This window comes from Mercenaria mercenaria, unplaced genomic scaffold (assembly GCF_021730395.1).
Source record: "Mercenaria mercenaria strain notata unplaced genomic scaffold, MADL_Memer_1 contig_4684, whole genome shotgun sequence".
Taxonomy (NCBI): Eukaryota; Metazoa; Mollusca; class Bivalvia; order Venerida; family Veneridae; genus Mercenaria; species Mercenaria mercenaria.
This window is the reverse complement of record NW_026462931.1, coordinates 18,803-43,068: the sequence shown is the minus strand read 5'-3', so window position 1 is coordinate 43,068 and position 24,266 is coordinate 18,803. Positions and strand designations below refer to the sequence as shown.

The 24,266-nt window shown below is 38.5% G+C and overlaps 1 protein-coding gene across 1 annotated transcript in view; it reads left to right on the top strand.

The window, feature by feature from the left end:
• Positions 1-24,266, top strand: part of LOC128554066 (roc-COR-CHAT protease-like) — a 57,728-nt gene that overhangs the window by 15,865 nt on the left and 17,597 nt on the right. Inside the window, exons 2-4 of the mRNA XM_053535283.1 lie at positions 3,566-3,797; positions 4,331-4,437; positions 12,588-12,839. Of these exons, the coding sequence (XP_053391258.1) occupies positions 3,566-3,797; positions 4,331-4,437; positions 12,588-12,839 (591 nt within the window). The remainder of the gene's footprint in view (positions 1-3,565; positions 3,798-4,330; positions 4,438-12,587; positions 12,840-24,266) is intronic.

The following is a 24,266-nucleotide window of genomic DNA, read 5'->3' as shown; positions in this document are numbered from 1 at the left end:
ATTTCCAAGACTGTTTAATTATAATTACCTGATGACCCCAAGTAATATGATGTCACTTGACTGTGACCTTGACCTACTGACCTACTTTCTTGTTTTTTAAGATACAGCCTTGAAATTTTGATGACATACACAGTTTTGCACACAAATCGTGAAACTGAATTTCATTGACCATGAATGTAACCTACTGACTTTCTTAATATTTTATCATCAGTTTGACATTTGAAACATGTAGCTCATATTACTCAGGTGAGCGATTCAGGGTCATCATGACCCTCTTATTTGTAACAACATATGTATAATCCTTGGGGCGCAACATGTCAACAGGTAAATGTAATAAATATGTTGATATTTTTCTTTTAGACTTACCTCATGCATTATAAGGAAAGTTTAAACGTTTACATCCCGCAATGGGACACGCTTTTTAGTGTGATAACAACACTTAATTTCCTTGTTTACTACTCTCGCACGGTATTTGTAACAATAACATGTTAAATGTTAATATTGAGAAAGGGGAATCGGGTAGTGAAACCATTATCCCTGACAAAATAGTTGTACTACTTTTGAATCATATTGACTATAAAGAAAACCCTGATTTACCATGAAGTACACCTTGAATTACCAATAAAGACATAATCGACTTTTCCGATAATGTTTTCGTTATCGTTCTCTATTTATACTCATTTTTTTCTCACCTGTAAAACTTCCATTGAAAACAACAATACCATCAGCTTACAATGCCTGAATAATCGACAAACTAATCCCCAATGATAAAGTGATTCCCTCCAAATTGCGAGGACGAATCTATTTCATGATAACTGATAAAATAACAATTCATAATGCTTGCACATTACTTGACAAATAAATATTAGTATTTGTTTCATTTTAGTTATCCACTTAGTATACGGCAACATAGCTCAGTCGGGTAAAATGCAGATAACAATTGGATATAAGCAAATGGTTTTGTGACTTCCGAACTCAGTTCGAATCCTCATGAGGATTTTTTTCAGACATTTTTTTCATATTCGTTTTCATTTTTGTTCCCATATTTTCTTTTCTTTCCTTGATGGTCTGTATTTGTAAATATGTCTTTATATAACATAATAGTATGTTCATTATTTGCATGGCTTAAGTACATGCATTTAATCAATATCATCTTTGATAGAATGCTAATCTTTTCTAATCATATCGACTTTAGATATTTCTCTGTCGTGTTGTTACAGAGCACATGAAATAATCTAAATTTCTTATGCAAAAATGAAATACCAATTAAATATTGACGCTGAGTTTCGAACCCACACGGCAAAAGATCTGTTGAACGTGGACAATATGCTTTACCACAGCTAATTTGTAACTGGTACTAAATCTAGAAATATTTTGATTTTAACATGTTAAAAGAATGTTGAATACCCTATGTTCCATTTTAATCTATTTATAGTCATGTTTGTAAATATCAAGTTATCCTTGGGGCATAGTATTGTGCTATTTTTTAACCTGTCAGATGTGCATACATTAAACGCTCTGTCCATTCGATATTATAATATTCGGCCCAACTTCGGTGCTATCCGTATGTTTTACGGAAAGAAATTTTGGTTAAGTGTTAGTATTGTAAGTGAAACACATAATCGTCGTTCGTGACTGTGGCTCAGTGGTTACCTCAGTGGTTACAGCATTGACTCAAATGCTGGAAATCGCTGATTCGAGCTCATTAGGGAGAACATTTTTATTTTTAATTGTTTATATGATTTATATGACTCCGATGACAGCAGTACCGACACCGCGAGCGAAACTGAATGATGAATTTAGCTAGTTGTAATTTATATGTATGAAATTTGTAAAGTAGTGAAATAAACTGTGAATAAAAATAACATAAACATATATTAAAAAATGAGAATTTAAAAAACAAGAGCTGTCGGAGGACAGCAACGCTCCTTGACTATTAACAGCCTTTTCAATTGAATGAATACAAAAGTCGAAAAAAGGGGCATAATTTTGTAGTCGCCGCTTTGTCAGTCCGTCTGTCTCACATTACATATTCGGGATATTTCTCAGCAATCACTGGTTGGAATTTAGTGAAACTTCAGAGGAAATAGAGGAGATGCGTATATTGTCTCTGTATTCCGGTCGGATGATTTTTCACAGAGTTATTGCCCTTTGATTACAGTAGTGTAATATAGAAGAATTCTTGTTTAGAACATTTCTCAGGAACCACTGGGTGGAATTCAGCCACATGTCATAGGAGGCTTTACTATCAAGTGGAGATGCGCATACTATCTTCCTGATCCGGTTAGATGATTTTTCACCCAGTAATGGCCCTTTGATTATTCAACAAAAGTATACTGTAGTACAATTCTTGTCCGGAATATTTCCCAGCAACCACTGGTTGGAATTTAGCGAAACTTCATTGGAAGCTTCACTTTCAAAAGGAGATGCGCATATTTTCTTTGTGTTCCGGTCGGATGATTTTTCACAGAGTTATTGCCATTTGCTAATTCAGCAGTAGTATACTATAGTACAATTCTTGTCCAGAGTATTTCTCAGAAACCACAGGTTGGAATTTAGCCATACTTCTCAGGAAGCTTCGCTATCAATAGGAGATGCGCATCTTATCTTCTTGTTTCAGATGATTTTTCATTCAGTTATTGCCCTTTGATTATTCAACAGTAGTATACTATAATAGTACAATTCTTGTCCAGAGCATTTGTCAGGAACCACTAGTTTGAATTTTTTTGAGCTACAAAGAATATAGCCCATTTATTTAAACTTTACACACACATAACATATATACATACATAGATACATACTTCTGAATAAATCACTAAACAGAGAGAAAAACAAAAAACATTGAAATATACATCAGTACGTAATTCAATATATTATGGTTCTAATTTGGGCATGTAAAGTATGATGTTTTGTTATGAGATAAGAATCTAAAGGCGACAGAGAGTTAGAGAGAGTTGAAAAGATATAATTCAAGAAAAAAAGGTAAATAAAATGGTCCGAAGAAAGTAAAAGTATCCTTCATAGTTAGAATTTAGCAATACTTCATATGAAGCTTTACTATTACAAGGAGATGCGCATATTAAATTCGTTTTCAGATCAGATGATTTTTCTGCGAGTTATTGCCATTTGATTATTCAACAGTAGTATACTGTTGTACATTTCTTGTCCGGAATATTTCTCAGCAACTACTGGTTGGATTTTAGCCATACTTCATAGTAAGCTTTACTAACAAAAGGAGAAGCACATATTATCTTCATGTTTTGCTTGGATGGTTTTCATTGGTTTATTGCCGTTTGATTATTCAACATTAGTAAACTATAGCGCCATCATAGTTGGGAATATTTCTCAGCAACTACTGCCTCTGACTTTAGCAAAAATTCATAGGACATTTCACTCTCAAGAGGAGGTGTACATATTTTCTTCATTATCCATTAATGAGATATTGCCCTAAAAACTATATGTGTCCAGTCAGTAAATTCCACTTTTATTCTTTTAATATGCAAATTTCGGAGAGCATCCATTGGTTTTACTGATTTTCTTGTTTACAACATGTATTTATCTGCAGGACCTTATTCAAGATGCGGTAAAACGTGGCACCCCTGAGCACAACAGGAACATTGCTGACCTCTCCATTTGGGATTTTGCCGGGCAGTATGTGTTTTATGCCACACACCAGATCTTTCTTTCAAGGCGAGCTATATATCTACTTGTGACTGACCTGTCTCAACATTTAGACAATCCAGTACAAGATGATTGCTATATTGACTCTAAGGGTAGAACACATTGCAATATTTCAGGTAAGTATACATTGTGGGATTAAACACGACCAATACAAACTACATATTATTTTTGTGTTCTAAATTGAAATTTGACATTGATTTTTACCTAGTACCTACGTTCACATTTCTTAAGCTACAGCCTCCAAATTTGAAGCACATGCATAGTTTTGTATACCAAAATGAACTTTGACCTTGAAATTGATCTAGTGACCTACTTTCACATTTCTCAAGCTACAGCTTTCAAATTTGGACCACATGCACAATGTTGTGTACCGAACTGAAATTTGACCTTGACTTTGACCTTGAGCTAGTCTTCAAATTTGGAACATTCAAAAATGGCTCAATGTAAGTTTTGCTATTTTTCTTACCAAACAGGGATAAAAAAACCAGTCTAAAGATTTCAGACATCTGATTGTAAAATTGTGTCATTTTAGCCAAAGGATATACAGTGGCTATATACACGACTTTGAAATGAAAATAGAAATATTAATACATGTACACCATAGTCTATAAAGTTAGTCTGAGAAAGGCTAATGTGACTTATTTTGCAGAATATGTGACATTTTGGCTGAACTCGATACACACTTTTTGCGAATCTGAAAAGACGGGAGAGCCCCCTGTGATTTTAGTTGGAACATTTGCAGATAAGTTACCTAAGGTGTTTAAATTAATTCATTTTCTGTGCTAAGTAGTACACATCTACAATTAGTTTCAATTAGCTTATTAGTCGCCGGTAGAAACCGGCGATTATATTTGATACACATTAGGATTCTTTAACTTTAAAGTGTGACAATGAAAAAATATTATTCTAAATAAAGGAAAAATAAGGCAATTAATGAAAGGCTTACATAAAGGAATTAGGAGCTGAAAATTGCAAAAGATTTTTAAGGTGAGCTTTTGTGATCACCCTGTGTCCGTCGTCCGTCGTCAACAATTTGACTGTTAACACTCTAGAGGTCACATTTTTGGCTCAATCTTAATGAAACTTGGTCAGAATGTTACCCTCAATAAAATCTTGGATGATTTCGATATTGGGTCATCTGGGATCAAAAGCTAGGTCACCAGGTCAAATCAAAGGAAAAGCTTTTTAACACTCGAGAGGTCACACTTTTGGCCCAATCTTAATAAAACTTAGTCAGAATGTTACCCTTAATAAAATCTTGGACGAGTTCGATATTGGGTCATCTGGGGTCAAAAACTAGGTCACCAGGTCAGATCAAAGGAAAAGCTTGTTAACACTCTAAGAGGTCACATTTTGGCCCAATCTTAATAAAACTTGGTCGGAATGTTACTCTTAATAAAATCTTGGATGAATTTGATATTGGGTCATCTGGGGTTAAAAACTAGGTCACCAGGTCAAATCAAAGGAAAAGCTTGTTAACACTCCAGACGTCACAATTTTGACCTAATCTTACTGAAACTTCGTCAGCATGTTATCCTCAATAAAGTCTTGGACGAGTTCGATATTGGGTCATCTAGGGTCAAAAACTAGGTCACCAGGTCAAATCAAAGGAAAAGCTTGTTAACACTGTAGAGGCCACATTCATGACTGTATCTTCATGAAACTTGGTCAGAATGTTAGTATTGATGATCTTAAGATCCAGATTGAATCTGGGTCTTGTAGGATCAAAATCTAGGTCACCCAGTCAAATCAAAGGAAAAGCTAGACAATATCTTAATGAAACTTGGTCAAAATGTTAATCTTGATGATCTATAGGTCAAGTTCAGATCTGGGTCAGGTGGGGTCAAAAACTAGGTCACTAGGTCAAATCTAAGGAAAAGCCTGTTAACACTCTAGAGGCCACATTTATGACTGTATCTTCATGAAACTTAGAATGTTAAACTTGATGCTCTTTAGGACAAGTTGGAATCTGGGTCATGTCGGGTCAAACCCTAGGTCACGGGGTCAAATGAAAGGAAAAGTTAGTTAACACTTTAGAGGCCACATTTATGACTATATCTTAATGAAACTTGGTCAGAATATTTATCTTGATGATCTTTAGGTCAAGATTAAATCTGGGTCAGGTGGGGTCAAAAACTAGAAACTTTGTCGGCGTGTTATCCTCAATAAAGACTTGGACGAGTTCGATATTGGGTCATCTAGAATCAAAAACTAGGTCACTAGATCAAAGCAAAGGAAAAGCTTGTTAACACTGTAGAGGCCACATTTATGACTGTATCTTCATGAAACTAAGTCAGAATGTTAAACTTCGTGATCTTTAGGACAAGTTTGAATCTGGGTCATGTCGGGTCAAAACCTAGGTCACGGGGTCAAATGAAAGGAAAAGCTAGTTAACACTTTAGAGGCCACATTTATGACTATATCTTAATGAAACTTGGTCAGAATATTAATCTTGATAATCTTTAGGTCAAGATTAAATCTGGGTCAGGTGGGGTCAGAAACTAGAAATTTTGTCAGCGTGTTATCCTCAATAAAGACTTGGACGAGTTCGATATTGGGTCATCTAGGGTCAGAATCTAGGTCACTAGATCAAAGCAAAGGAAAAGCTTGTTAACACTGTAGAGGCCACGTTTATGACTGTATCTTCATGAAACTTAGTCAGAATGTTAAACTTGATGATCTTTAGGACAAGTTGGAATCTGGGTCATGTCGGGTCAAAACCTAGGTCACGGGGTCAAATGAAAGGAAAAGCTAGTTAACACTTTAGAGGCCACATTTATGACCATATCTTAATGAAACTTGGTCAGAATATTAATCTTGATAATCTTTAGGTCAAGATTAAATCTGGGTCAGGTGGGGTCAGAAACTAGAAACTTTGTCAGCGTGTTATCCTCAATAAAGACTTGGACGAGTTCGATATTGGGTCATCTAGGGTCAAAAACTAGGTCACTAGATCAAAGCAAAGGAAAAGCTTGTTAACACTGTAGAGGCCACGTTTATGACTGTATCTTCATGAAACTTAGTCAGAATGTTAAACTTGATGATCTTTAGGACAAGTTGGAATCTGGGTCATGTCGGGTCAAAACCTAGGTCACGGTGTCAAATGAAAGGAAAAGCTAGTTAACACTTTAGAGGCCACATTTATGACCATATCCTAATGAAACTTGGTCAGAATATTAATCTTGATGATCTTTAGGTCAAGATTAAATCTGGGTCAGGTGGGGTCAGCGTGTTATCCTCAATAAAGTCTTGGACGAGTTCGATATTGGGTCATCTAGGGTCAAAAACTAGGTCACTAGATCAAAGCAAAGGAAAAGCTTGTTAACACTGTAGAGGCCACATTTATGACTGTATCTTCATGAAACTTAGTATGAATGTTAAACCTGATCATCTTTAGGTCGTGTTCAAATCTGGGTCATGTCGGGTCAAAAACTAGGTCACGGGGTCAAATCAAAGGAATAGCTAGTTAACACTTTAGAGACCACATTTATGAGCATATCTTAATGAAACTTGGTCAGAATGTTAATCTTGATGATCTTTAGGTCAGTAGGTCCGGTGAGCGTTACAGGGCCTTCATTGCTCTCTTGTTATTTCAAAAGATAGCTTTTGAACTTATCCCTATCCTATTCAGCCATAAATAAATTAACGACTGCTAAGGATTTCCAGCGGGCACTGATTGGCTGAGTCATTACCTGTGTCTACGTCATGCTGCGTATATCTGGAATATACTACTGCAGACAAAAAAAAAGATCAACATGAGCGCATGTAATACAAGGGAAGTAGCACCGTCTAAAAAGGCAAATTCTGTGACTGTCTATCGACTGTAAGACAAGGGAAGTAACACTGTTCATATATCGCAGGGGTTGTCGGCTCAAGGTCAAGGTCACAACTCAAGGTCAAAGGTTTGAGCCTTTCATTTTGTGTCCGCTCTATATCTCCTAAACCCCTTGAAGGAATTTTATCAAACTTGGGTCAAATGATCACCTCATCAAGACGATGTGCAGAACCCATGAATCAGTCATGCCGGCTCAAGGTCAAGGTCACAACTTAGGGTCAAAGGTTTGAGCCTTCCATTTTGTGTCCGCTCTCTATCTCCTAAACTCCTTGAAGGATTTTCATCAAACTTGGGTCAAACGATCACCTCATCAAGGCGATGTGCAGAACTTATGAGTCAGCCATGTCGGCTCAAGGTCAAGGTCACAACTGAAGGTCAAAGGTTTGAGCCTTCCATTTTGTGTCCGCTCTCTATCTCCTAAACTCCTTGAAGGATTTTCATCAAACTTGGGTCAAACGATCACCTCATCAAGGCGATGTGCAGAACTTATGAGTCAGCCATGTCGGCTCAAGGTCAAGGTCACAACTGATGGTCAAAGGTTTGAGCCTTCCATTTCGTGTCCGCTCTATATCTCCTAAACCCCTTGAAGGAATTTTATAAAACTTGGGTAAAATGATTACCTCATCAAAACGATGTGCAGAAATTATGAGTCAACCATGCCAGCTCAAGGTCAAGGTCACAACTAAGGGTCGAAGGTTTGAGCCTTCCATTTTATGTCCACTCTGTATCTCCTAAACCCCTTGAAGGATTTTCATCAAACTTGGGTCAAATGATCACCTCATCAAGAACTCATGAGTCAGCCATGTCAACTCAAGGTCAAGGTCACAACTGAAGGTCAAAGGTTTCAGCTCTGTATCTCCTAAACCCCTTGGATTTTCATGAAACTTGGGTCAAATGATCACCTCATCAAGACGTTGTGCAGAATTCATGAGTCAGCCATGTCAGTTCAAGGTCAAGGTCACAGCTAAAATCAAAGGTTTACCCTTTCACTATCCATAGCAGTGGCGGGGGATTTAGCTGTCTTTCAGACTGCCTTGTTTAGTTTGTTATACCAGTAACAATAAATAAAGTAGAGGTACAACACGCCTGAACACCAGATATGTTATAACTGTATTTATTTATAGATCTACTAGTGTCGGTTCAATATGAACTTTCATCAGGATATACATATTAAAAAATTGTTACCTGAAGTACAATTTTATACCGTCATGTTTGTGACGTTTGTTACTAAAATTAGAAACAGTTGTTGCTATTTATAGATTAAAATTGGAATATTGCCAAATTGTAACTTGCATTTAATAAAACAGTAAGGAAAGTCAGTCTGTTTTTTTAATATACCTTATATGTAGTGGACACTATCTGTTCATTAACATCCGAATATGTCCCAGTTTCGTCTAAACATACAGTTTCTGTGCTGTTAGATTTGATAGGTAAGTTTGTGTTTATGAGGTTCCTTATGTCAGTATCAGGATATTGGGTTCTTAAGGATACCATTGTGTAACAGGCCTCAATTTCACCAAAAGCGTGCATACAACTTGATAATGTAAGCTTTTAAATGTCAAACGAGGTTCCTTATGTCAGTATCAGGATATTGGGTTCTTAAGGATACCATTGTGTAACAGGCCTCAATTTCACCAACAGCGTGCACACAACTTGATAATGTAAGCTTTTGAATGTCAAACGATAGAAGTAAGTTGGATATTGACAAGTTATATAGTGACAGAAGTTCTCAAAAAATTTCTTTAGATTACTTCCCCTGATAATATTAGTTTTTCATGAGTTATCTCCCCTGAAAAATAGAAAAAAACATGATTTTCTCCTTTTCCCTATGGGGAATTTTAAATTTCTTTTTGATATTTGTATCAGAATCATATAATGCAGCTTTCTACCGCAAAATTTTCTCAGAACTCAAGTTCAGATTCTCATAATCAAAAAATTATATATTTCCCATAGGCATCAATGTTAACTTCAGTTCCGATTATCTCCCCAAAAAATGATAAAATTTGAAAAATCTCTCGGTGAAAGGTTTTGAATTTTAAATGTCTTTAAAGTGACCAAATTTCATTTAAATATTACCATCCAGTTACAAGATATGAAATAGGGCTATTACACCATGTTATCCTTAAGACCAGGTCCATAATTTCTATGTTGTTGTAGTCCGGGATTGGCGACAATGGTAAAGGTGATAACGGTGGTAGAGTTTCAAATGTGCATTTTTCCACAGGTGTACTGGTTGGTGCTGCTGAAAGCCATTTTATGCCCCCGGCATCTACTGATGCGGGAGGCATATAGTGATTGTCCTGTCCGTCCGTCCGTACGAGGTTAACCAAATGGGACCGTTTCGCTGCATAAACCTTACTTATATTACTACACTGCATTACCTTGACCATGACTTGATATAATGCATGTACTGTCCTCTCAGTTTAACCTGACCTTCTATTTGACTTGATGACCTTACTTGGGTCATTGTACTTGGTACAATCTGTTAACCTGGACTTCTCTGCATCAATACCCCTTACTTGAATGACTTGATACTAATGCAGATGTAACCTGTGACCATTCCTCATCTTCAAAATCACCTGACCTCAGTTTGACCTTGACCTTGACCTCGTTTTGGACTTGGGTTGCTTTGTATGGGCCATCTCTTGGTTAACCAAATGGGACCGTTTCGTCTGGCATCAATACCCCTTACTAGAATGATTTGATACTAATGCAGATGTAACCTGTGACCATTCCTCATCTTCAAACATCACCTGACCTCAGTTTGACCTTGACCTCGTTTAGGTTGCTTTGTATCGACAAGGATGCCACCGGGGGCATCATGCGTTTATTGAACGCAACTTCTTGTTTCTTCTCTGGAATAACTCTGAATTTTATGTACTTATTTACTTTGTTGTCAAACTATGGGCCTTTCAGTCGAAATGTTTCTTTTACAAGGAATCTTTTGCATTTATTGCTTGAAAATTTGAAAAATATACGCTGTTTTTCAGCCTTTCAGTGGCATGCAATGCACTGTAATAGCAGTTATTGCTTTATTAGCCTTTTGTACCCCCCGACAACAAAGTTGTAACGGGGGTATACTGGTTTCAGGTTGTCTGTCTGTCTGTCCGTAGACAATCTTGTGCACACCAACTCTCCTCATCCCCTTCACAGAATTTACTGAAACTTCACACAAATGATCAGTAACAACAGTAGTTGTGCATGGTGCATGTTGTTCTTTCAGGAAAGGTATTTGCAGAGTTGTGGGACTTTGTTTTTGTTACTATACTATATATATTGAGTTTGCATATGCAATCTTGTGCGAACCAACTCTCCTCATCCCCTTGATACAACTAAATGAAACTTCACACAAGTGATCAGCATGGTGCATGTTAGGTTCTTTCAGGAAAAAACTATTGCAGGGTTACGGGACTTTGTTTTTTGTTACTATACTATATACATACAGTCTATATATATACAGTCCACATAATTACGCGACGTTGTGTGCACCAAATTGCAATGTACTATGTCAGTGCGTGAGGGGTGTACATTCATCACCTTCAGTGATAGCTCTAGTTTTTCAATCCAATCTTCAAAATATTAGCCAACAGATCTCCGGCGACTTGATGCTCTGCATCAAAATTTTACTTGTCTTAAGTGTTGCATTTGAAATATTACATATATTGAAAAATAACTGCGGAATTAATTCTGACTGGATTGATTAACTTTTTAATCTTCGATCAATTTTATACTGGGATCCTGACATTTTGATTACATATCTAAAGAATGTAATAATATGACTAAATAAGGTGTATAACCTTGACAACAAGATCACTGTTTGTTTATTTTCTTTGCACCAGAAATATTAGATCTTTAGGTTAAATGTTGGATGAATACTAGCCATTGATAATAACCAGAAACTCGGTGAACGCCAATTAACACTAAATAGCGCAAATTTAGTGGGACTTTAATGCATAGATAGTAGGTATGATTTCGTCTAACAAAGCAGGAATTGTCAACGACCGCTAAGGCTAGAGGAATACTTGCAGGTGCTTTTTCATACATTATGTCAGGCACGGGTTTTCCCCATGGTAGAACCACCGACCTTCCGGAACTGTAGATAGTTTAAACTGTTTCCTCTAAAATTAACTGTTTCATGCGCAGAAGTGATGCGCAAAGGTTCTCCTCGCGAAGTAATCTAATGCTTTGATATTTTACGTAAAGCTGAAGGATGTCATTTTCATAACTGGGTGTATTCCAATATTACGATAATTCTGGTATAGTTAAAATAAAAAAGTAGCAACTTCACAGGTCGCTCAACACGACAAAAACGAAAATGTTGCAGGCTCGGTTTGATTGAGCCTGTTCATGGACGGTAGTGGAAATGCATGCTACCGTCCACGCCCTCTAGCCCCGGGTTGAGCAGAACTCATTAAGGCATTTAACGTTTGAAATTACATAACATTACACAGTAAAAAAAATAGTCTAACCTGGAAATCTGTGGTGTTACTCGTGCTTGGAAAAGATAATAGGTAAGGGTGTCATTCTGATAAAATCAAGGAATCAGCTGGTTAGTAGGTTAGTGGGCTCATGACTTATTTGACATTTTAAAGAAATCGACCTTACCTCGAGAAATAACTTTGACTGTTTCCTAAACACCCAAAAAACGATATACCAGGCGATGGAGTCACCAATTTTGTCTTGAGAAACGTAATAACTAAAATCCTATAAAATCAGTTGGTTTATGAAAATGTAGGAGGTCTGATGAATAAATGTACTATTAGAATTATTGTGTCTATGTAATATGTCTTTCAGCCTAAACTAACAGTTTGTCACACGCAGGCCTACAATGAAATGATTTCAGAATATTTACATTTTCTTTATAAAAATATCACGTAAGCAGCATTATAACAAAATAGAAAAAGTGGAAACTTCACAGGTCGCTCAAACTTTATATTCAAATCTCAGTTTCCTAGTAAAACTGAATTGCTACCGAAAAGTACTCATATTTAGGATAAACTTACTTACTTGGGAGTTCTATCGCAAAACACTTAAACACTTGATTTAATAACTAGCTATTGTTGCTTTTCAGGAAAAGAGAGAAGAAATTACAGATGAGTTTTTCACAAAACTGAGAGAAACGTTGGCATATAGCGAGGCATTTGAACATCTTAGTGGCACAACTTTTGCAATTGACAACTCAATTTTAGATCCAAATGTAGAAGAGCTCAGGAAAACGATTGTAGACATAGCAACTAAGCAGAGTTATTGGACTGAATTATATCCAGCGAGATGGGTAGTACTGGAACGGTCATTGGAGAATTTCAAAAGGCAAGGAAAGAAGGTATTTGAAATGGTCAAAGAGTATTACGTGTAATCAATATTCAGCTGTTATGGCCCTTCTGTTGGTGTTTTGGAGTATATATATCGTGACCTGTTTTAGCTCGACTATTCGAAGAATAGTCTAGCTGTTCTACTCACCCTGGCGTCGGCCCTGGTCTCGGCGTCAAACCTTGGTTAAAGTTTTGCATGCAAGTACATACAGCTATCATTTAAAGGCATATAGCTTTGAAACTTATTTTTTATACGCCCGAAGGGACATAATATGTTATACCACTGGTGTCCGTCCGTTAGCAATTTCGTGTCCGCTCTCTAACTCTTGAACCCCTTGAAGGATTTCAAAGAAACTTAACACAAATGTTCGCTACAATGAGGCGATGTGCAGATCGCATGTTTTGGGTGTCTCACTTCAAGATCAAGGTCACACTTGGGGATCAAGCTCATATCAGTTTGTTTCCTGTCCGCACCACTGGCGCCAGATCGGAAAGAAAATGCCTCTGTACATGTTATACCCTACCCCTAGGTATTCTATAAGAACCATGGTCGTGAACGGGAAAATACACTAACCCATTTCAATCGCACATTTCTCAATTAAAATGTGCAGTTCGATAAATGTGTACTATGGATATTAAGCAAGCGATAATTTATCTTCCATCGTGCACCAGTCACATTGTCTTAATATTCCATAATGCAGAGATGCTCCACATATTTTTTGCTTATGTCAACGTTATAGAAAAAACTTGCGTGAACTCCCCTAATGAACATCCGGTCTGGAGGTCACGACAGTGTGCACATGTTAAACGAAATGTAAACAAATAAAAACAGAATGCAATATATTCACAGTTTTACGATAAGACTCGAAATGATGAATGAAATTCATCTTGTATATGATTTTGAATTTGAAATCATACATTGGTATACATCTATTCTGATTATTTAATTCATTTTGCACATTTATGCTGCATATAAACATTTTAGCGTACACGTGTAGTAAAATGACGACTGACATACATTTTCACATCAGCCAATCAGAGTGTGTCGGTAATCTAGACCGGAACTTCACCAGGGAAGTTCAAGTAAGTTTTTTGTATACCTTTGAAAAAACTGTAAACTACACGTTGTTTTTCTAAGATAAGAAGTATTGAAGAAATGTGACCGGTACACAACGGAAGATAAATTACCACTTGTTTAATATCAATAGTACACATTTACTGAACTGCGTGTTTTAGGTATGAAATACGCGATTGAAATGGGTTAGTATATTTTCCCGTTCACGACCATGGTTCTTATAGAATACCTAGGGGACGGGTATAACATGTACAGAGGCATTTTCTTTCTGATCTGGCGCCAGTGGTCCGCACTGTAACTCTTCAACTGCATAAAGGATTTCAAAGAAATTTCACCACACTAAGACGACGTGCAGAGCGCATGTTTCGGATGAGTCGCTTCAAGGTTGAGGTCACACTTAGGGGTCAAATGTCATATATTACTTTGTGTTGCATTTTCCATTACTGCTCATGAACAGACTCAATCAAATCGAGTCTGCAATTTTCACTGTTTGCATTGTTCTCGGTGCTTCCGAGGGATCTGCTTTCCAGATTTTATTTGCTTTGTGTGTATTGCTCTGTATTGCAGTGCCCTTGTTTTGTTTTTAGCTCACTTGAGCAAAGTGCTCAAAGGTGAGTTTTTGTGGTCGCCCTGTGTCCGTCGTCCGGCGGCGTCGTCAACAATTTGACTGTTAAAACTCTACAGGTCACAATTTTAGTCCAATCTTAATGAAACTTGGTCAGAGTGTTACCCTCTATAAATTCTTGGACGAGTTCGATATTGGGTCATCTGGGATCAAAAACTAGGTCACCAGGTCTAATCAAAGGAAAAGCTTCTTAGCACCCTAGAGGTCACAGTTTTGGCCCAAATCTTAATGAAAATTGGATAGAATGTTACCTTTAATAAAATCGTGGTTGAGATCGATATTGGGTCATCTAGGATCAAAAACCAGGTCACCAGGTCAAATCAAAGAAAAAGCTTGTTAACACTCTAGAGGTCACAATTTGGGCCCAGTCTTCATGAAACTTGGTCAGAATGTTACCCTCAAAAATATCTTGGCTGAGTTTGATATTGGGTCATCCGGGGTCAAAAACTAGGTCACCAGGTCAAATCAAAGAAAAAGCTTGTTAATACTGTAGAGGCCACATTTATGACTTTATCTTCATGAAACTTGAATGTTAACTGTTAGTTTTAAATCTGGGTCAAGTATGGTCAAAAACTAGGTCACCAGGACAAATGAAAGGAAAAGCTAGTTAACACTGTATAATCCACATTTATGACCTTATTTTAATGAAACTTAGTCAGAATGTTAATCTTGATGATCTTTAGGCCAAATTTAAATCTAGGTCGAGTGGGGTTAGAAACTAGGTCATCATGTCAAATCAAAGGTAAAGCTTGTTAACACTGTAGAGGCCACATTTATGATTTCATCTTATGAAACTTGGTCAGAATGTTAACCTTGTTGATCTTTAGGTCAGGTTCAAATCTGGGTCAGGTGGGGTCAAAAACTAGGTCACCAGGTCAGATGAAAGGAAAAGCTAGTTAACACACTATCAGCTGCATTTATGACCTTATCTTAATGAAACTTGGTCAGAATGTTAATTTTGATGATCTTCAGGTCAAATTTAAATCTGGGTCAGGTGGGGTGGAAAACAAGGTCACTAGGTCAAATCAAAGGAAAAGCTTGCTAACACTCTAGAGGCCAAATTCATGACTGTATCTTCATGAAACGTGGTCAGAATGTTAATCTTGATGATCTTAAGGCCAAGTTAGAATCTGGGTCATGTGGGGTCAAAAACTAGGTCACCGGGTCAAAACAAAGGAAAAGCTCGTTAACTGTTAAGCCTGTCTCACACAGAACACACGGCTTATACGGTTGGCCACCCGTGTAAACCGTACATACAACCGAACCAACCGTGGCCTTATCCGAGTTACACTCGGGCCATTCGAGTGTATTCGTGAAAGCCGTGTATGATTTTTAAAACTTTTAAAAAACTGGCACGGGTGCCATGTCCGTGTATGATCGTATTAGCGATCGTACAAGACCGTGAGAGACCGTTTGAGACCGTACGAGACCGTATATACAACCGCACATGAAGTCCACTCCACGAGTGAGCTCAACCGTGTCAATATCGTATATAAATCGTATTGAATCGTGTGAAACCGTTCCCAAGTCCTACATCCAACACCCGGATTAACACTCGAATGTCACACGATCACCGTACGATTCACACGAGTGTACACACGGTTTTATACGATCGCCATACGACCAATACGGTTTCATACGATCGCCATACGACCAATACGGTTCAAGTACGAATTATACATGGTCAAGTACGACCAGACACGGTCTCTACGTCTGTACAAAGCTCGTGTATGATCATACAGCACTCGAACACAACAGAAAACACAACTACCTGCTGCCACCTTGAAACAACAGAGTACTTGCTACATAATGCCTCCAAAGAAGAAGAAAGTCCCCAAAAGAATCCCCATGGAAGATTCTCCCAGCGAGAATACAAAAAGGGCCACCAAGGCCCTCCGACCACTTCAACCTGTTGACCCTGTCGACCCTGATGAGCTGCAGGACCCGCTGGCAACACCTGACGAGATACCCAGAGATTCAGACTCGGATGCCAGCTCGATGGGCCCTCCAGGAACTGCTGCACCCTCGAAAAAAAGGTACATTTTACATTGCTTCACATTTTTATTTATTTATATATTTATTTATTTTTAATTTTTAATCCCCCGCCGTGACGGAGGGATTATAGGAATGGTCTGCGTCCGTCCTTCCGTCCGTCCGTCCGTCCGTCCTTCCGTCCGTCCTTCCGTCTTTCCGTCCTTCCGTCCGTAACAAAATCGTGTCCGGTCCATATCTCCTAAACCCCTTGAAGGATTTTCATGAAACTTGGGTCAAATGATCACCTCATCAAGACGATGTGCAGAACCCATGAGTCAGCCTTGTCGGTTCAAGGTCAAGGACACAACTCAAGGTCAAAGGTTTGAGCCTGCCATTTTGTGTCCGCTCTATATCTCCTAAACCCCCTGAAGGAATTTTATAAAACTTGGGTCAAATGATCACCTCATCAAGACGATGTGCAGAACCCATGAGTCAGCCACTCCGGCTCAAGGTCAAGGTCACAACTCAAGGTCAAAGGTTTGAGCCTTCCATTTTGTGTCCGCTCTATATCTCTTAAACCCCTTGAAGGAATTTTATAAAACTTGGGTCAAATGATCACCTCATCAAGACGATGTGCAGAACCCATGAGTCAGTCATGCCGGCTCAAGGTCAAGGTCACAACTTAGGGTCAAAGGTTTGAGCCTTTCATTTTGTGTCCGCTCTATATCTCCTAAACCCCTTGAAGGATTTTCATCAAACTTGGGTCAAACGAGAGGAAGCCATCCAGCTGGCTTACGGAAGGTCGGTGGTTCTACCCAGGTGCCCGCTCGTGATGAAATAGTGCACGGAGGGGCACCTGGGGTCTTCCTCCACCATTAAAGCTGGAAAGTCGCCATATGACCTAAAATTGTGTCGGTGCGACGTTAAACCCAACAAATATATAAATAAATATTGGGTCAAACGATCACCTCATCAAGGCGATGTGCAGAACTTATGAGTCAGCCATGTCGGCTCAAGGTCAAGGTCACAACTGAAGGTCAAAGGTTTGAGCCTTCCATTTCGTGTCCGCTCTATATCTCCTAAACCCCTTGAAGGAATTTTATAAAACTTGGGTCAAATGATTACCTCATCAGAACGATGTGCAGAAATTATGAGTCAACCATGCCAGCTCAAGGTCAAGGTCACAACTAAGGGTCGAAGGTTTGAGCCTTCCATTTGGTGTCCACTCTGTATCTCCTTAACCCCTTGAAGGATTTTCATCAGACTTGGGTCAAATGATCACCTCATCAAGAACTCATGAGTCAGCCATGTCAACTCAAGGTCAAGGTCACAACTGAAGGTCAAAGGTTTCAGCTCTGTATCTCCTAAACCCCTTGAAGGATTTTCATGAAACTTTGGTCAAATGATCACCTCATCAAGACGTTGTGCAGAATTCATGAGTCAGCCATGTCAGTTCAAGGTCAAGGTCACAGCTAAAATCAGAGGTTTTACCCTTTCACTATCCATAGCAGTGGCGGGGGATTTAGCTGTCATTCAGACTGCCTTGTTATCTATGTAACATGGAGTAAATATTGATATCAATGATTCTCAGTATGTAGATATTATTTTTGACAAATTGACAACTGTACTATAATTGTTTTAACTTAAATAAATTAACAGTATGTTTATTCAGTTTATTAATTTTTTTTGTCTAATTGCAGAACCATCCAGCGCATCACCCGAAAACTCACCGATGCCGAGGAAGTCGATGTGATAGAGTGGATCCAGGCTAACCCCAGTATTTTCAACAAGGCGCATGCTGATTACAAAAACACGAAGAAGCGGGACCAGTTGTTCGCCGACAAAGCCGACCAGCTTGGAGAGGGGTTGACCGGACAGGACCTATACAAATGGTATCTTGGGCAGCGTACGGCGTTTACAAAGTTGATCAAGCGTCCGGCCAGTGGCAGTGGTACAGTCTTGATGACCGCCCGACAGCAGTGGGTGGTAGAGAGCATGTCCTTCCTCAAGGGGCATTGTACATCGATCTCCGTACGGAAAGGTGTGGATGTGAGTATTTTTTTTTAAATATTTATTCTTTTTTAAATTTTATTTTGTTTATTAATGAAGAATGTAACTGTAAGAATAATGTATGTAACCAACCAGTTTGATTTTTGTTAATAAAATATGATATTTGTCTTTTGCAGTTGACTGCTGCCAGGAAGAAGCGGTACGGCGATGCACCCTCACAGAACATACCAGCCTCAGACCCAGCTGCACCAGAAGATGCACCGTCTACAGCTTCAGTCCACTCAGATTCAGATCTGCTAGAAGAGAGGGAAGCTGTAAGTATTATTAACCACAGAATTTTTTCAGCAACTTTGAACATATGTAAAATATAAATTGTCGATCGCATATTGTAGCCAAAGTATTAACTGGCCTGCATAGCTCAGTGGATAATGCGCTTGCCGTGTAATCCATAGTTCGATCCCGGGTCGGGGCACACACATATATGCCAGTCATATTGCAGCATAATGCTGACTGACAAATCAAGGCTACGTCCGGCATATTTTTTAAATAAATCTACCAACAAATATTTTAGAATCAATGAATTTTAGAGTAAATTAAGTAATAAATATTTGAGAAAATTATTTAAATATCTTACTTTAATAGCTATGTTTTGATTTCTTTACAGTTGACACAGGAGTTGAGACAACTGAGGCAAGAAAGGACTGACGCGGCAGCTGTCACCACCAGACAACTGACACACCTAATGCGCCAAATGACGCCATCTCTCCGGGATCAGTTCATGACCGAAACCCTTGCCTCCGCCGTGCGTTATGTGGACCTCTCCAGGGAGCAGACCCAGCAGCTGCCACCCCAGCAGCTTCCCTCTGTACCAGCACAGCAGCATCAGCCCATCCTCCAGGACTTCAGGACCCCTCAACGCCCAATGCACCAGGCACAGCAGCAGCCACCACAGTATGCCCAGGACCACGCCATGGCCCTTCAACTGGCACAGCAACTGAATCCCCCACCACTGAGACAGAGAGACGACACTTCTTCACCACACTTCAAGGCTGCTATCCAGATTTTACTGGATCTTCATGTCCACCACCAGCCCTACCTATGCAACACTAACTGTTCGTCGCACCCCAACAGCCACAGTGACCACAGATGGTATCATTGCAGGTGCTGCTGCTGCTGCAGGAATACCTTCATTTTCTACTACCACCGTCCAAAGTCCCACCGTGAGAACACCACAGATGGCCAGTACACCCACCACTCAGCCTGCTGACGCAAGTCAGAACATGTCTTCGTTTATGAGGGATATGATTCAGGACGGTGACGAGACTACCTCATACTGAACCAAGACACCAAGAACTGTTTCCGGGAATTTGTTATTATGGCAATTTTTAAATGATTTTTAATCAAGGAGTTTAATTTGAAATTATTATAAGACAGTCATTGGAGTCTAATGACTATTTTGTGTTGTTTAAAAAAAATTTAAATGATTATGCTGACAAACATGATGCTGATGTTGTGATTTTGATTGTCATATTTTTTTCAAGTGGTTAAACTTAAAATAAAGTTTATTGTTGAAATGTAAAACATGTATTTCTTTTTCGTTGAATACTATAAATATTTAGGAAGTAGTTCTTTTATAACGGGGAGATTTCTTTGAAATAAGATTGGCTTTATTATAAATGCGCTGCTTATTATTAAATATTTTATTATTATCACTTTGCAAAAATAAAATTAAAGGTTCCCATAGAAAAAAAATAAGATGTACCTTTATAAGCGAGCAGTGGTTATTTTTCTTAGATATTTTCTTTGAAATAACATTTGCTCCCTTATAAAGGTACATCTTATCTTATTATTCATTTTTCCCTTTGAAGAAATAACTACTTTGTCCCTTGGTCCAAAAATTAAGTTACCAGTTAGGAAGCTGTACTCTTATCAAAACCACTTTGAGCTCAAAAAGTGCTATTACACTTTCCAAACACGATATCTAGCAAATGTAACTGTGTATAAAGAAGCAAAGAACATCAAACTGACTGTATATCCCAAGATTACGCGTTGCTTTTTCAAAGCGGTGTTTAATCTGGGGCTTACATATTTGTAATCATGCCTATAGACGACATTGGCATTTAAAGAATTAAACCATATGATGGCAATCATAGAACTTTTGGATTGTTCTTGGCAGGATTATATTTTATACTGGAAAAAGGTTAAATTTTATTTATTGTATAACGTTTAAAGCAATTCAACACTTACTTAACTCTTTTGACACTAATTTGTTAAAATCTCTTTGAAGACTTGAAAAAAAACCCTGCTAAACTTTCAAATCATGATATCTAGCAAATCAAATATGATTGTATGTATAATGAGTCCGAGCATTTAGATTCCAATATCAATTCATGAAATGATATACAAAGGTTACTAGTCTATATCAACTGCAAAAGTCACCAGTCTATTATATCATCTGTTCTTGCCATGGAACCGAACCAGCTTCCGACATGAAGTAATCCCTGAGGTAGTTTCTTTGTTGCTTTCCAAGGTTGTGGTCTACGTTGCGGCCAGCATGTCCTCCTGCGTCCACTAGTTGACTCTCCTCTCGCCATACCCCGGGTACTAGGGCATGGTTTTGGTCCTCATGGTCGGCATTGGCTGGTACACCAGGGTAACGTATCCTCAAAAGGTTGTGCAACATGACACAAGCAAGGACTAGGGACTTCACACTTTCTGTTTTCTTATAAACTGTTGCATTCAACAGACATTGAAATTTGTTGGCCAATATTCCGAATGCATTCTCCACCACCCTTCTGGCACGAGACAGCCTGTAGTTAAATATACGCTCATCGTGGCCAAGGCCCATCCTTGAGTAGGGTTTCATCATCCATGTCCTCAAGGGAAATGCTTCGTCTCCCAGGAAGAAGTAGGGCAGGTTTTCCGTCAGGCCTGGCAGTGGCTCTGGATCAGGGAAGCCTAGCTCACCTCCTTCCACCAATTCCCTTAATTCAGATTCGTTGAACACTTGGCAATCGGATGCTGAGCCATACTCCGCCACTGATACCCATATAAACTTGTAGTCGGCATCTGCCAATGCCAGAAGGATCATGGAGAAGAAGCCCTTGTAGTTGTGGTAGAGTGATCCAGAATTTGATGGGGCCTTGATAGGAATATGCTTGCCATCCAGGGCACCACAAGCATGAGGGAAATTCCACTTGGTGTTGAACCTGGTACTGACTTCCCTCCATTCATCTGGCTCAATAAGTGGTGGCATAACTTCGGCTTGGAATGTGTCGACTATAGCCTCCAGGACTGTCGGTATGAATGTTGAGATTGTGTTGTCTGCTACCGGAAACTGTACATCAACTCTCTGAATGTAGCACCAGTGGCCATGTGTCTGAGTGTGATTGCAAGCTTCAATCCAGGGTCCAATGGCTCTCTGAAAATAAATAAAAGTAAAAAATTATTAATCATCGACATGTGTTTTACAATTCTCACATTTAGATTTATTATTGGATATGTTGCTATTCCCTGAAAAATAGATATTATTGTTTACCTCCAATTGGTTGTTTTCTTGGTTATTTGTGGCCCGACACGTCTCACAAACTCCTGAAACAAGTCAGCATCAACACGGAGGAAGTTCTTGTAACACCTGGGGTCCTCTCTGTTTAGTTCATGTAACAGAGTATCATATTGACCAAACATGACCCTTCTTTTGAGCCATTCTCTTGTCCAAACTTGCCTCCTTCTTCTGTTGGCTTGTTCTTGTCTCCCCTCACGCCTTCTGGCCAAAATAATCTCAATGTCTATCAGTCTTATCATGATTTCTAATTCCCTTATTCTGTCATCTGCCATTTTGATAACTTCTCTGTTGAAAGTTCGAAAATTTATGAAGCCAAGCCATCAAAACGAGTCAATTTATATCAAAACATACACGAATGTGTGATAATTCGAGCATAACTCGAACAAAAGTCGGTGGGACCGTATGTAAACCCTGTAAATGTCCAGTTAATCGAGTAAAAGTCGTGTTTAATCGTACTAGGCCGTAACAGACCGTACTATACCGTACTTGGAACCGTACAACAATCGTATGAAAATCGTTTTGCAAATCGTGTTCCAACCGTGACAAACCTTGCTTGACCGAGTATATCCGTGCTTTGTTCGTACATACTCGTGCTACATTCGAGTCTAAATCGTACCAACTCATCCCCAGGCACGGTTGGAGCTCAATACTCGTACCAGTCAACCCGTGTATAACCGAGTATACCGTATTGGAACCGTGTGCCCAACCGTGTTCTGTGTGAGACAGGCTTTAGAGGCCACATTTATGACCATATCTTAATGAAACTTGGTCAGAATGTTAATCTTTATGATCTTTAGGTCAATAAGTATTTGATATAAATTGATGAAACCTTGCATGAGTCTTTATCATGATATGACTTTGCGCACCTCCTATTTTTCGTCTGGCTCCGCCCCCTATTTTCAGAGTTATGGCCCCTGAAATAGTCAGAAATGCACATTTTTACCTTGTGACATGCATAGCTCAAAAAGTATTTGATATAGATTCATGAAACCTTGCCTGAGTCTTAATCATTATATGAACTTGCGCACCTCCTATTTTTCATCTGGCTCCGCCCCCTATTTTCAGAGTTATGGCCCCTGAAATAGTCCAAAATGCACATTTTCACGTTGTGACATGCCTAGCTCAAAAAGTATTTGATATAAATTCATGAAACCTTGCATGAGTCTTTATCATGATATAAACTTTCACATCTCTAAATTTTTGGCTGGCTCCACCCCCTATTTTTGAAATTATGGCCCCTGAAATAGCAAAAAAAAAAATGCACTTTTTCAACTAATTATGCACTTTTTTACCTAATTATGTGCCTAGCTCAAAAAGTATTATATGTAAATTCAGAAAACCTTGCTGGAGTTTTTATCGTGATGTGACCTTGCACACATAGCATTCTTCTTGAGAATCTTAGCTTTTATTACAGAGTTATGGCCCTTGAAATAGTGAAAATAGTGGATTTTTTGTTTGTGATGCTCATAGCTCAAAAAGTATATGGCCTAGAATAATGAATCCTTTTCATAAAATGTTTGTTGAGGCTATACCCTCTAACTGAGACTGCAAACATTTGAATTATTGCCCCTTATTTGTGACAAATGTACCAGTGGGGGGCACACCCTGTGTCCTACAGACACATTCTAGTTTTTATTTACTTCCCTTTTATATTACTATAAATAGCTTATTTTGATTTTTTTATTACTGGCTGTAGGGAAAAACCAAGACCACTTTCTGTGTTACAACATGGATGATACCTCCAATTTTAGGTGTCTTTTGACATACCTGTACCTGGTAAGGATTTTTTTGTGGACTTAGAATATTTTTGGTGGACTTTTTTTTTATTTCTTCCCTTTTGTTGTTCCTGTCCTTTGGGTTTCAACAGTTAAGTTCTTTAAATTTTGCCCCATCTTCTGATGTAACCTTTCGGGCATATATTGCCCCGCTTGGCAGAGCTCTTGTTCTTTTCCTAGGTCAATTACAAACCTCACTGGGTCAAGTTTCATAACTCTGACATGTATTTTGAGCAAATTATGCCCCCTTTTGGACTTAAAAAATGCTGGTTAAAGTTTTACATGCAAGTTACTATCTGCAGAACAAATGCAGATATTAAATTGAAACTTCAAATGTGCCTTCAGGATTATAAAACTAGTTGAGTTAATCATGTCCCATAACTCTGACATGCATTTTGGTCAGATTATGTCCCC